The following is a 15,183-nucleotide window of genomic DNA, read 5'->3' on the forward strand; positions in this document are numbered from 1 at the left end:
AGAAAATATCGATATGGCGATAAATCGCGATATTATTTTCCACGATACAGTATTGGATACTGATAGCACTGTATGGATTATTCAAAATAATTCAGTTTTTTTTTTTTTTAAATAATGTCTTTTAAATATAATTGTTATATTTTTTTAATTAACATTATTTACACCATTTGTTAATTTTGTGTTGGAATTAATCTTTCGATGATGGCAGCAGTCATTACGTCCTCCAGTGATGACTGAGGACCAGAGGATACAGTCGACTCCAGCAGCTTTTAAAGCCGATGTTTGGACATCTTTTGGTTTCAAAACAAATGAAAGAGTCATGTGGTCTGTAAATTCTACAACACCAGAGTCAAGTACTCGACAATACTACACATGTATCCTTGTAACTGCAGTAACGCAAAATATATTGCGTTATTGCCCCTCTATCATGATACATATCGTATCGCCAGATTTTTGCCAATACACATAACTACTGAGAAAAAACATAAACTATTTCAAATTAAATCAGCTAAATATCTGTATTAAGTTGCTAGTTTATGGTTAAAGTGTATATTCTGTGTGTTTATGGTCTTCGACCGAGGAAGGGTGATAAAGAGCAGCTCGACAACCTGCTGCCTGAATGTCATGGCAATCCCGGAGGAGCTGAATTAATATTTAACCAGAGCTTGAAAGAAACTCAGAGTTGGAAGTTGAATCAAAACTCAATTAAAGCTCTTTTTTGTTAGATTTCATTAGAGCGTTTCGGCCATTATTGGAGACGAGTCTATTTTCTGGGACAGAACCACTCGTCGACTCAATAGACTTTATCTTACGCAAGACTTTCTCTCGTCTTTAAAGCCTTTTTCAATCACTCTTCAGCTTTAATGGGTCACTAGAGCGGACGAGTCGATAAAGGTTCCTGCCCAGGTTGGCTCCGTCCAGAGTTTCACAATGTTCAGGTTTTTAAAACCCTTTTTTGACGTTACCTTACAGACTATAACGCCACGTTAATTTCAGAAAAATATGAATTATATAGACTCCATAATGGCTTTTATACGTCCTCAAAATTAACAATAAAGAGTCTTTTTGCACAAAGATCCTATTTAAATGTCGGCATAACTATCAAGGAAAGAATTTATTTTATTACAGACTGACAATCTGACAGACAGCAGGTTTTATGAAAAAGAAGAACAAGAACAAAGTGGAAACAAAATATCTTAGCGCAAGGAATGACAAAGAGCAACAATAAAGAACAAGGATCAAAGGGAATAACACAAAGAAAATGATAGAAAGATTAACGTAGAGTCATACTAAGAATTATAAAGTCTAATAGCACGAGGGATGAATGAGTCCCTGAGTCTATTAGTGTTGCATCATGGGAGGAGCATTCACATAGTGTTTCACTAGTTTGCCAATGAGAATCTTACGTCCCAAAGAAAACTTGAATAACCCTTTATTAGCCAATAAACCATCTATTTATACAAGTTCTTTTTAATATTATCTTTCTGTGACTAATGGTAGTGGGTCCAGGTCTGGTCCAATTGGATATTTAACTACAAACTGATTTTGTCGTCACCTTTGCCATTTTAAAGATACGATAAGAAAAGATTTGCCTCTAATTTTTGCACATTTGGGAAATTTAGGTTTGTCGCAGTAGTTCAAATCATAATAATGACAAAAAACGATTTAAAAAAAAAAAAGGATAATAAAAACAGTAACACTAATGATACAGACATTAAAATAAAATAAACAGGACAATAAAAGAAAGGAATTATAAATAAACAACTATTACCATAAGTACACAGGGGAGTATGTTTTTTGTGGCGGACATTTGTGATTTTAAGATTAGATAAAATACTACTTTATTATTTCTACATTGGAAAAACAAAAGGTTGTCACAGTCTTACACAAAACAATAAAAACTAAATAATAAGATAACACAATAATACATAATTACAATACAATAACAAAAATAACTAAATAAGCAGGACAATAAATAAAGTAATGATAACTAAATAAACAATACACATTAGTACTCAAGTACAGGGAGTTTATACACTAAAAACATTTTATATATTTTTAATTACAGAAAGGAGAAGCAGAATCTCCTTTTTCCTGAAAAAAATTGTTATTTACTGAATTTATTTTGTTGCTAACCTTTGTGATATTAAGATTAGATAAGATATTACTTCATTATTTTCACAGTATACAAAAACCAATTATAACATATTATAATAATATCAACAATATAATATACACAGTGGAATTTGTTGGGGTGTTATGAAACATGATAAAAAATGAAATAAAGGAGATTAATAAATAAACAAAATACAATAAACATAATATAAATATATAGAAAGATACAATGGCATATGAATAAAATATTTAATTATTAATAAAAAGGATAATACAATAAGCATGATAAGTAATAAATAAATTATAAATAAATAAATCACAATAAATAAGATACATAACCAATGGCATATGAATAGTAAGTAAGTAAGTAAGTAAGTAATATTTATTTATATAGCGCTTTTCGAGACCAGGTGAATTATTAATAAAAAGGATAATAAAATGAGCATGATAAGTAATAAATAAATTATAAATAAATAAATCACAATAAATAAGACACATAACAAATGGCATATGAATAAAATATTTAATTATTAATAAAAAGGATAATACAATGAGCATGATAAGTAATAAATAAATTATAAATAAATAAATCACAATAAATAAGATACATAACCAATGGCATATGAATAGTGAATTATTAATAAAAATGATTATAAAATAAGCATGATAAGTAATAAAGAAATTATGAATAAAGAAAGACAAGTACAGAAACGGGGGAAGAGAGTTTCAACACTAATCTAAAATAAATAAACTAATGTATAAGTAAAGAAAAGTTTTGTATTGGCTTATACCAAAATAAATATGACTTAAATGTGACACATCCATAAAAGTTTACATCACCCTGGTATAACAAAAAGAAGTCTTTAGGACGAAGCTACGCTCCGAGTCTCCGGCGATCGACCTTCAATCTCTACAGAAGTCGCCGAACTCTTCAAAAACGACATCTTAAAAAACCGACGTCGCAAGAGAATCTCGACTCGAGGTGTCGACTTCACACACGCGTTTGTGAAGAAGAACGGTGAAGTCGTAAAGACTAATGTCTCATTCACAACCTTTTTGTAGCGATCTCACTCGGGTTCTCGGCCTCGCGCCGCTGCCATTAATATTTGATAGGATCACACTTTGCAGCACCTTCTGAGAGCTGCTCGTTCATTTGTAATTCATGATCCCGTTTTATTATTCCGAAGTCGCACCCGAGCTGCTCTGGGAGACACAGGTGGACGTTCCTTCATCCGGCGTCGCTGCCAAATGAAGCCCTTTCTAATGGAGTCGCGTTTTCGTTCGAGGGGGTTTGTCGAATGGAACCAAAAACAATTCTTTATCCTCCTCGTTACTCTCTGCAGTAGAGTTCACATTTACTGACTGATATACACAAGGTTACTTTACGCAAGGAAAACAAATGTGTTCAAATCTGTTTGAGGGATTTAAACTGGTAGTTGAACTTCATTTATCAGAATAATCTTTTCACTATTATCTTATTTATATGGGTTTTGGTTTTTTTTTAAAAATCCCTTTTTATTGATGCCTAACTTTTAGTATTTTAATATTTTTCATGTCTTGTTTTTAATGTATTTATCTTGTTTTGAATGTGTTTATTCTGTTTTAAAATTGCAGCACTTTGTTTTTTTGACCAAATGTAAGTTGCAATACATATAAAATTAATTATTATTGTTATTAAAAGTATTATTTCGTCCTAAGTAAAAGCGTTATTTTTGCCCGTCTTTTAGCTTAAAATTAATTGGTTATTTTCGACTGTAATTTAAACTTCAATTAAATATAACGATGTTTTAATGAAAGTAAAATTTAAATTGCTTTGGAATTGAATACGTTTTAAAATGGGGTGAATTTTGAATGTTTTAGGTTTGTTTCGATATTTGCTCTAAAGAAAAATGACATCCAAATAAAATATATATATATATATATATATATCCAGCCTTACACCCCAGCTCGGGCTCTGAGGTCTGTGGATCAGAATCTACTGATGGTTCCTGAACACGGTTCAGAACCAGAGGAGAGAAATCCTTCCAGACTGTTGCTCCTAAGCTTTGGAACGATCTTCCTGTGTGTTTGATGATCTACTGACTCCTTTAAGAAACATCTTAAGACGTTTCTATTTGTTCAGGCTTTTCCTTGATTTTCTGGAACTCCTGTTGTGTTATCAGTTTTATCTTGACCTTTAAAGTATATACTTTATTAAATATTGTTTTGATTGTTTAAGCGCTTTGTGACCCTGGTCTAGAAAAGCGCTATACAAATAAGAATTACTTGCTCACTTACTTACTTGTACAAGGAGAGTTTAATACAGAACCTTCACATAGAATGTCAGATTTTCACTCTGATTCGGTGGCATCTTTATACTCCATCTTAACTAACTGATTTTTTGAGAGAAAAGAACAAAGTTCGCAACTGGAATGAATTACTAGCGTTAGCCCATTCCCAACTTAAACCAATGCTTTAAAACACAAGCAAGCATTAACATGTAAATACCTATGGTTGAGAACACACTCTAGTTAAGTACTTTTCTATGAGTTAGCTTAGCTTAGCAATAGTTTACTTTGTTTTTGCGTCTGGTATTATTTATCTATTTATCAAGCCTGAATTGTCAGTCGAAGCGTGTATTATATAATCCAGTTCACATATTTACTAATGCTGTGTCTCAAATCGCATACTAGCGTACTCAAAGTTAGTATTTTTAGTGCGCAAGTGCGTCTCAATTCTTAGTATGCGAAATTTAGTGCGCCATGCACACTAGATTGGTGTACTAAAACGTCCACAAAACTGAGCATGGTTCGATGGACACTAACCAGCCTTAACGACGTTTTAAACTGAAGTTACGTCATATATATATATATATATATATATTCATATACTTACAGGTGTATTTTCAGCAGCAGTAGAAGGATGACACGTCTTCGCTGCTGATACCAGCTTAAATATCTCGCTAATATTTCGATTCTCATATTTTTTCTTTATTTCTTTTTCCAAACTTGCAAAACGTGCAGCCAGCAGGTGGCGATAGCGTTCAAACAGCTGGTTGCAACATCGTTAAATAGAAGTAGAGGAAGAAGCTGTCATTTGATTTCCGGTTAGTGTGTAGCAGCAGTGTTTGATTTGAGACATACTATCTGTGGAGAATTTGCGTACTAGTTAGTATGTACACTATCCTGATGCATACTAACTTCTAGCATACTAAGAGTAGTATGCGATTTGAGACACACAAGTCTGGAAACATCATCTCGGGATAAAATATTGGGCCTTGTTCATGAATACCGAGAATTATTTCAGTGTATCATTCAAGTCAACAAATAGTATTGGCTACTATTTTTTTGCTACAATCTCATAATATGAATAATGAAATTGACAGATATTTGGTCCCTTCAAATCCACACGACTGGACGTTGAAGCGAACGGAAGCTGAAAGCTGAGCCAGAGGTTATCGAGGAGCAGAGGGGGTTCATCATCCTCCGGAGGAAGAAGAAGCGGCAGCAGCAGCTCGTGGGAGGTCAAGACTTGAAATATTAATAGAGGAACACGGAGGGGAAAAGGAACAGAGTGTCTCTGACGAGTGGAACATAAAACACCTCCTTTCCCCGGAGATGTTTCCGTGTATTAAGTACTAAGTTGTCACTTGATTTTTGCAGAATAAAGTCATGACCATGGACGGCCTCAAGGTGAAGCTTCAGGTAAGAGACTCAAAACATGTTTGTTATAACAAGTGAGAACTTGGAAATATGTATTTTGACAACCATTATTTTTTTATCGGCATCATTTTCAATGATTTTAGCCATTTTAAATAAGCAATTATTTCTAAATTTGTATTGATTTAACTTGCGATTCTTAACTATTTACTCGTGTATTTTCTTGGCTTTTATAATCTTGATACTAGTATATTTCTTGACCACTCACAGCCAATTGTATTTAAGGGATTTAAACAGGTAGTTGAACTACATAACTTGTTATTTTTATTTCAACTTTTTAACACATATGTATTAAAATGATATCATAATCAAAATTGTTAAGTTGATTCTTGCTTTACAACATCTTGTTTTGAGGCGGCTTTCAATACAAATCTTTAAATAAGCGTTGGTTTTGTCCATATTACAGTTTTAGCTTAAAATTTGGGTTGTTTTTTTCAATTAAATACAAAAAAATAAATAAATACAGGACCACTTTTTTACATTTTTTAAACAGGGTGGATCTTGTATATTTCACAGGTTTTAAAGATGTTTTGCCCCATGAAAAAATCAGATTATCTTTATACTAGTATATTAACTAACCAATCACAGCCAATAATATCAGTATTTTTCAAGTAAGTCATTGTAATTAATGTGTAAGGTTTAAAGTGTAAACTAGAGAAACAAAATACATTTTTCGGATAAAAGTTCATGGTATAATATTTACATAAAAATATAAACAAAGGTGCACAAAAATAAATGTTAAAATCAAACACTAATTTTGGTACTTTTGTAAACACTAAAAAATAAAAAAAGAAAGAGTGAAAAATGAGCTATAGAGCCACTGATTGCAGGTGATAAACAAAGTGATGGTGATTCAAAAACGAATACAATATGATTCAAGGATTTGGCAAAATAGTGTCTAGAAAACATGACTAAGGAAACTTCAGACGTATTAGTAGTTGTCATACCCTGGCAAGAAATGGATGCAGTATAGTAAATAGTCGTCGCAATCACTGCAGCCACGTGTGAGTGATTACACATACATACTGCTTGACTTACAGTCATAAAAAGACCAAATCACTATTTTTCAAGTTAGCATTTATGAGAGCAGTTAAAAGTTAATCATATTTTTAAAAACGAATTAAACACTCCTAGAGTGTCCTGTCTGGATTTGTTCAACAACTTTTTATGCATCACTCAATTTCTAATTACAGATTAAATCAAATGTACTCCCAGCACTATAGGCCGACACGCTCAGACAGATGCTGAGGGAAGAAGTAATTATAAGATCGAAGCTGTTTTCCCGCCTCATTGATCACCTTTCGTCTTCCTTTTTTCGGCAGATTTGGGACACGGCCGGACAGGAGCGCTTCCGAAGCGTCACTCACGCTTACTATCGAGATGCTCACGGTGAGACGAGACACTGTTTTTCTACTTTTTTGTTTTTTAAAAATACATACATTTAAGTCAATATCCAGTGGGCTAAACGCATGAAAGCAACAGCTTCTATTTTACTCTGTTTTTGTGAGTGAATTATAATTAGAAAAAAACTTTGGCAATTTTTCTGTCAATATTTTAATTATTTAAGTGATAATTCAACAAAATAGGGTCACAGGAACACATCTGGAGGTCAAACTTGTCAGATATAGTTTAATCAATAAGAATAAACCCACAAAATGTTGCTTTCTGTACAGAGTTTTAATTCATTTTCATAAATAAATTGAATTTATTCAGATTAGTTACTCGTGTTCTCTACCAAAAATGCTATTTTTGAAGCCTCTGAAAAGTTTATTCGTCTCTTTGGGAGTTGGAGAGAAGAAAAACACATTTAAATTTCTATTTATATTTGTTTATTTACCGTGGTGACCTCAGTCTGAACCAACCGTGTGCTCCAAATTCATTTCCCAGGATGCAATAATTCTGTTTCTACCTTCTTTCAGCTCTGCTGCTGCTGTTCGACGTCACCAACAGATCTTCGTTCGAGAACGTCAGGGTGAGTCAAAGTTTTACCTACAGGCGTTAAAACTTTCAACTCAGCACTTATCGTTGCAGCCGTCGTGTCACTGTTGAAAACTTTTTACAGCCGTTTTCAAGACTCATTGAACCTTTTAGTCTCTGGTGAGCATCTACAGAAACAAAGGCCTTGAAATGACGCCAGCTATTGTTTTGACAGTCGACCTTTTTCTTACGAGGCTCGAGAGAACTTTTTGTCAAATTCAAACAAAAACGCATGTTAATAGAAGAAGCGAAAGTAGAAGTTGGAGGTGTATGTTGAAGTTTTGTCAGTGTAGAGCTGAGCCAGAAGGCTGACATCTTACTTTAAAGTTAAATCTGCCATCATTAGCTCATGTTTATATTGTGGCAATAATTTTACTTGTACAAGGAGTTTGTAATACAGAACCTTCTCATATAATGTCCAATTTCACAGTGAAGCAAAAACTGTTTTCGGTAGCATCTTCATACTCCATCGTAACTCTCCGAGAGATAAGAACCAACACAGAAGGGAATGAATTACAACTTGTGTTAAATGAAATAATGTCATTTGAATTTCCTGGCGTCTTGTTCAGGGTGTTTCCCGCTTCACCCCCACAGAGACTAGGATAGACTTCAGCCCCCGTACGACCCCCCCATAAGGGAAAAAGCGGCAAAAAAAATGAAAGATAATTGATCAAAATAAATGTAAAAACTTATTTTTAATGATGAGGTAGAACGAGTTCTTTAACCTTGACATTCTGGAATCTATAGCATTTAATTTTGATCAGTTTTAAACGTTTATATTATGCATCAGATCTTTGTTGCCCAGTAGCAGCCGATGCATTAGCGGTCATGACCCGCCGAAGTCTGCCCGGAAATTTTGTCAGATTTCTCCTCGTCGACCTCGTCATTAAAGTCGTTTGAGCGATTATAGGTCGAATCCTTGTTGCCGGTTTTACGCCCCGTCAGGATCTGTCAACCCGTTAATGGAAGATGGTCTAAGAGAGCGAGACGTTCACAGACCCAAAAATAAACGTGTTCTTCTTTAGGCCCAATTTTCGTGAGTCAAATGTTGGATCAGCAGATCTACACGTCAGAACAACAAACTATAGATTCTTCATCGACGAGCTGAACTTCCACACGTGTATTCCACTCACGAGGCAGTGAAAACGCATTTCCAGGTTCACGACTTTTTCCATTCTTCTGCCTCTCGTTCATTTCCTTCTACACTTTGACACTTTGCACTCGACGTCCAACACGACCGAGTTTGTAAACCTCTTATTATGGATCTCTTCTTCTTCTGAAAGCCCATGTTTAGAGTTGACGGGCAGATTTCCGTGTCAGCCGGGGGTGGAATGATTGCACGTTACCTCGGGACCGGACCAATCATCCGCGGACAAGTTTCCTTTACCCTTCATTCATGTAGCAGAATGCACTCTGGGATGTCTGGTTGGAGATCCGTGTATGAAGGTACCTTCTAAACTTGACGACCTCAAACAGGAAGTTGGTCGAAGAAATGAGTCACTACAGCATTTAGGCCTTCCTGGTCCCAGTCCCTTAGCTGTGTCCCTTATCGCATACTTCTTAGTGCACTGGTGGTTAGTATGCATCAGGATAGTGCACGTACTAACTAGAACGCAAATTCTTGACAGATAGTATGTCTCAAATCAAACGCAGCAAGAATTCTAATCTGCTCTAGTAGAAGAACTCACATTTCTCCGATCCTTAAAACTCTTCACATTTCTCCGATCCTTAAAACTCTTCACTGGCTTCCAGTTTCTTTCAGGATCAACTTTAAAATTCTGGTTCTTACTTTCAGATCAATTCATGGTCAGGCTCCTCCTTACATCAGTGATCTGATCCAGCCTTACACCCCAGCTCGGGCTCTGAGGTCTGTGGATCAGAATCTACTTATGGTTCCACGCACACGGCTCAGGACCAGAGGAGAGAAATCTTTTCAGGCTGTTGCTCCTAAGCTTTGGAACGATCTTCTTCTCTCTTTGCGCTTGATGATCTACTGACTCCTTTAAGAAACATCTTAAGACGTTTCTATTTGTTCAGGCTTTTCCTTGATTTTCTGGAACTCCTGTTGTGTTATCAGTTTTATCTTGATCTTTAAAGTATATACTTTTTTGAGTATTGTTTTGATTGTTTAAGCGCTTTGTGACCCTGGTCTAGAAAAGCGCTATATAAATAAATATTACTTACTTACTTACTTATGCACTAAAAATACTAAGTACTAATACGCAAGTATGCGATTTGAGACACAGCTCTTGACTCAGGGAATACTGAAGGGGAAGTCGTTTCTTAGTATTCCAAGGAAACAAAAAAAAGGACATTAAGTAAGAAAGTAATAGTCATTTGTAAAGCGCCTTTTAATGCGAGTTCTCCTACGAGAGCGGGTCAGAATTCTCGCTGCAGTGTTTTGTATTAACTGCAGGCGACACAGCTTCTTTTTTGGACACCAAAATAAACTGTTACAATACTCTAAACCGAAGTAAAAAGGTTAAAAACAAAGAAAATATCTTGCACATCTTGAAACTTTTCAAGTTTTGGCAACACTGCAGTAATTCAAGAGCGGCAAAATAAGTCGAGATGAGAAAGTGTTTTATAGATAGAGACTGACAAGAAGAAAATTTAGACTCGTTTTTGGCCTTGGTTCTTTCTTACTTCGAAATCCGTTTTTCTCACTTTCTTTTGTGTCCCTGCGAACGCTTCTAATAATCGAGTGGTACTGATGTGAAAAATCACTTTTTCTGTCTGTTAAGCACAATTGTTCAGATGTTTAACTTTCCGCGGTTACACTTCCTGTCTGCCAAATGTCACAGATTTGAGAGTCGACGCAGGAAGATCAAAGCCAGAGACTTGTTTCACTTCAGAACACGAAAACCAAAAGCAAACATCTAAAGCCGTCAGAACGATCAAAGTTTTCTTTTGTTTTTTAACGTCATAAGTTGGACGAGGAAAATCATGGATGCGTTCGTTCGGTTTAAAACTGAAGGTCTACAAGATACAAAACGCCTGGAGCTCAACAACTTCTACATGTCATGAGTTCGTCTCGAACACTTTTGAAAAAAAAGTTGAACCTGCTCTCGGGGGGAAAAGTCCCTGTTTCTGTCAGCGCAAACTTTTTTCAACTCGTCTGTTGTGTTTTTGACTCTTGATCAAAGCTCAAGTTTACCGAAGGCAGACGTCAGGTTTTGACAAGCGGAGCAAAAAAAAAGATGTTTCATTACGCTGGAATATTTACAACATGCATCTCCCAGATGTAAAAATAAAAATCACTAGATTTTAGAAAAACCTGCAGCACTAAATGTTTAAATGACTTCTTGAGGATGTGTTGCTACAGTTCAATTAAAAGTCAAAGTAAGTAAGTAAGTAATTTTTATTTGTATAGCGCTTTTCCAGACCAGGGTCACAAAGCGCTTAAACAATCAAAACAATATTCAATAAAGTATATACTTTAAAGGTCAAGATAAAACTGATAACACAACAGGACTTCCAGAAAAGAACTCACTCTTCAATAAAGTACTATTTATTAGGGGTACACAGCATTTTTCTCATGATAATATATTGCCATTTTATTTTTATTATAATTTGAATTTGGTTTATTTCCAATTAAAGAAACACATGAGTTGACGCAGAGTTTTTTGGCGCCCCCGGTGGACTGACGCAGTAGTGTCATGTCCTGACCACATTTCCCATGAGGACTAGCGTCGTAAAGTCGTCATCTCCGGTTCAATACAGTTCAATTTTATATAAAGTGTCTTATCATGACAAAGTTATCTCAAGACACTTCACAGTTTAAGACTATATTGGAGAAACAGATCCAGCAACTCAACAATGAGTAAATCGTGGCAGTCGCGAGAAAAAAAAAAAAAGTCCTTTTAGAAGGCAGAAACCTCGAGCAGAACCAGACTTAGGGACTACATTTCCGTTTGCCGACTTCCAGTGAATAAACAGTGATGAGGAAATTAATTGAATTGTGGATAAGACTATAGGACAATGTCGAAAATAAGATGTTTAACCGTTTTTGTACCGTATTCCGTTCATACTTGCTTTAAAAGGTGTACTTTCCCCTTTCTGTCGCCTTAAAACTAAACTTTCGGTTTCTTCGGTGCAGTTTCCGCCATAACGGCAGGTTGAACGTGGCCTTTTCAGCGAAGATCTGGAAAGGTGGAAGTGACACATTGCCTTAAAGAAGTCTGGCAACGAGTGTCGTCGTTTTTGTGTGGCTGTGTTTCTAGCGGTTTTATAGCGGCAGTGAAAGCACCTCAGGCTATCGTAGAGGAGTCGTTCAACGAGTTACAAGTCCTTGTATCATCACAAAAGTCAAATATAAATATTTAATGAAGGTTAAAAAACTATCAAGTGCTGCTTTAAAATGCTGCTTTTATATCCTGAAGACATACAATAGAAGAAATGGTTGTGAGTTTGCAAATTTCAGTGAAATAAAACAGAGGCAGTAGCGCTGGTAGAATGTCTCTGAATGTTGAATCTAAATCAAACTAAAAACACATAAAAGTGTGACCAGACAGCAACAACGTACTCGCGACAGACGAGGAGAAAACGCCGCTTAAATAAAGGATCAAGACACAGGTGATGACAATGTGTTAATCACACCAGGTGTAGACAGTGAAGGGCAATCAGACAGACAGGAAATAGAATCAAAATAAAACAGGAAGTGGCAGGAAAACTAAACAGGGATTAACAAAAAGTTAATCCAATTTGACGACGCGCCACATTTTAGTGTTGTAATTTAACTTTTAGCCACTAGTTGGCAGCACTCGTTACGTCCCTCCCGCAGCTAAAGAAACAATGACTGAGGACGAGAGGATACAGTGGATTCCAGCAGCTTTTAAAGCTGATGTTTGGACATATTTTTGTGTCAGAACAAATGAAAGCAGTTACAACTTCATCAAGAGTCATGTGGTCTGTAAATTCTGAGAGTCAAGTACTCGACAATACTACACATATATCCTTGTTACTACAGTATCACTATATATCGTACAATACACTCTTACTGTTTGTCATCATTTTTGTGTTGAGCTGCTTTAGTTATGAGGACGAAACAACCTTTGACGAAAACCCTTTCAAAGCGATTATATTTTGAAATAATCGAGAGGATTTGTGGAACCTTTGAGCGAGCTTTGGATGCGAAAATCGTTTCAAATACCCTACTTTCTAAAGATGTGGTTGTTAAGTTAGTTTGTGACATGTGTGCTTCAGAAAAAAAGAGAAACTAGGTCGTTCAAAACCATCCAATCCAAGATTGACGTTCCACATAAAAGCATCAGACGATCACACGAAAGGTTGACGTCTTGTCCCGTCAGTGTCGCGGTGCAGCCGCCTGCCGCCTTTTTTCCATCTCATCACGACATTGAATCCTTTCGTCTTCCCTTTGTCTGCGTCTCCGTCTGTCGTTGAACTCATCAGAACTGATGTCAACGCTCGTTCTAACATTTGGGTCGAACGTTGGCGAACAGAGTCAGAGAAAGTAAACCTTAGTCAAGTAAAAACTATCAAGAAAAGAGGCAAATCTGTTTATTTTTTAAGTTTTAAACTACTTTAATAGGATAAATAAATGACATACGATCAACAAGTGATTTACAAGAACTTTTTGAAATGTAACATTTTAGATGAATGCAAGGATTTTGCATTTTTTGTTAATCATAAAAGAACCTTAATTGAATGAAGGATATTTTGAAAGAAAATAAAAGGTTAAATAAATATATTTTCAAAGATAAGTGAATACCTACTGTACCTATTTAAATGATTTTAATTTATTATAAGATTTTTTTATAAATAATTAAACAACATTCAAGAAAAAAAATGCAATTCACTTAATAAAAACAGATGTATGTGACAGAAAATACTTAAAAACAATGTTGAAGTTATAAATAATTCTGGAATCAAAATAAGGATATTTTTAAATAAAAAAATATATCTTTAGAACAATAATGATAACTTTTATGTGAAAAAAAATCACTTTACTATTTTAATCATATAATTAAACAACATTTAAAAAAGAAAACGTTTAAACTCATCGGGTGATTCAATCAAAGGTTTAACAAAATGTCTTCATACTTTAAAATCTGAAATTATAAATAGTTCTGGAAAAAAAAAGAGAAGGAAAACAAAATTGAAATTGTTATAAAGAAAAAGTACGGGTAATTATGTGAAAAACATAAAACTATATTTGAAACCGTGAAGAGAAACTTGATAAATTAAAAAATAATCATAAAAGCTCTTTATTTTGAGTTTTTCTAGAAAATATTTTTCTATTTAAAAACAATAATTAGGAGTTAAAACAAAAAAAGTTTAAATCAAAACATTCACTTATTCTTGTTCTTTCTGTCTGTATATGACAGAAACTACTTAAATGATATTGAAATGTGTAAATTATAAATAGATATATTTACTAAATGAAATTATATTTGATCCATTAAATTAAATAATAAGTTTTTTAAATGTGATGTTAACATCATGTCCACAAGGAGCAGGAACATAATAAAAACTTAACAACTTGGATTAAATCCCGACCCAAACACAGCGATTAAGTATGAATTAAAGAGTTTAATTTGTGACCTCGCTTGTGAAGTAAATAAATAAATAAATCCTCTCGCCAGGATCATTACGATCGATCTTCTTAATCCGACTTGGCCGACACTCCAGGTGTTTAGTTGTGAATAAATGATGACATCAGCAAAAAGTTTCTTTGGCAAAAACCACAATATTGATTTTTTAATTTTTTTTAAGTTTTAGCTCGACTTTGACAAATGATCGTACGATTGTTGTATTTGTCGCTGCCAAATCTGGACGATAAATACGTTTTAAAAAGTGACGTTGATTTATGAAGACAAGGTTTTTTGTTTAACTACTTCCTAGATCAGCACGAAACGTTTAATATAGATTTTGACTCCTGGTTCTATTTTATTTTTTTTAGGATAAAATAAAATGCTCCGAAACTAATTTTTAACCACAATTGCTTTTTTTTTAGGTTGTTATGTATTGTATTTTGTATTGTTAATATATTATGTTTATGTATTGTAATTATTTTTTCTATTTTTGATCAATATATTAAGTAAGTAAGTAATTTTATTTGTATAGCAATTTTCCAGACCAGGGTCACAAAGCGCTTAAACAATCAAAACAATATTCAATAAAGTATATATTTTAAAGATCAAGATAAAACTGATAACACAACAGGAGTTCCAGAAAATCAAGGAAAAGCCTGAACAAATAAAAACGTCTTAAGATGTTTCTTAAAGGAGTCAGTAGATCCATCAAGCGCAAAAAGAGAGGAAGATCGTTCCAAAGCTTAGGAGCAACAGTCTCGAAGGATTTCTCTCCTCTCCATCAGTAGATTCTGATCCACAGACCTCAGAGCCCGAGCTGGGGTGTAAGGCTGGATCAG

The 15,183-nt window shown here is 34.5% G+C and overlaps 1 protein-coding gene across 1 annotated transcript in view; it reads left to right on the plus strand.

The window, feature by feature from the left end:
- Nucleotides 1-15,183, plus strand: part of LOC148064973 (ras-related protein Rab-26-like) — a 34,806-nt gene that overhangs the window by 12,920 nt on the left and 6,703 nt on the right. Inside the window, exons 3-5 of the mRNA XM_087808808.1 lie at nucleotides 5,757-5,798; nucleotides 7,136-7,202; nucleotides 7,733-7,785. Coding sequence (XP_087664934.1) covers nucleotides 5,757-5,798; nucleotides 7,136-7,202; nucleotides 7,733-7,785 — 162 coding nt within the window. The remainder of the gene's footprint in view (nucleotides 1-5,756; nucleotides 5,799-7,135; nucleotides 7,203-7,732; nucleotides 7,786-15,183) is intronic.

This window comes from Callionymus lyra, chromosome 15 (assembly GCF_982586985.1).
Source record: "Callionymus lyra chromosome 15, fCalLyr1.hap1.1, whole genome shotgun sequence".
Classification (NCBI taxonomy): Eukaryota; Metazoa; Chordata; class Actinopteri; order Syngnathiformes; family Callionymidae; genus Callionymus; species Callionymus lyra.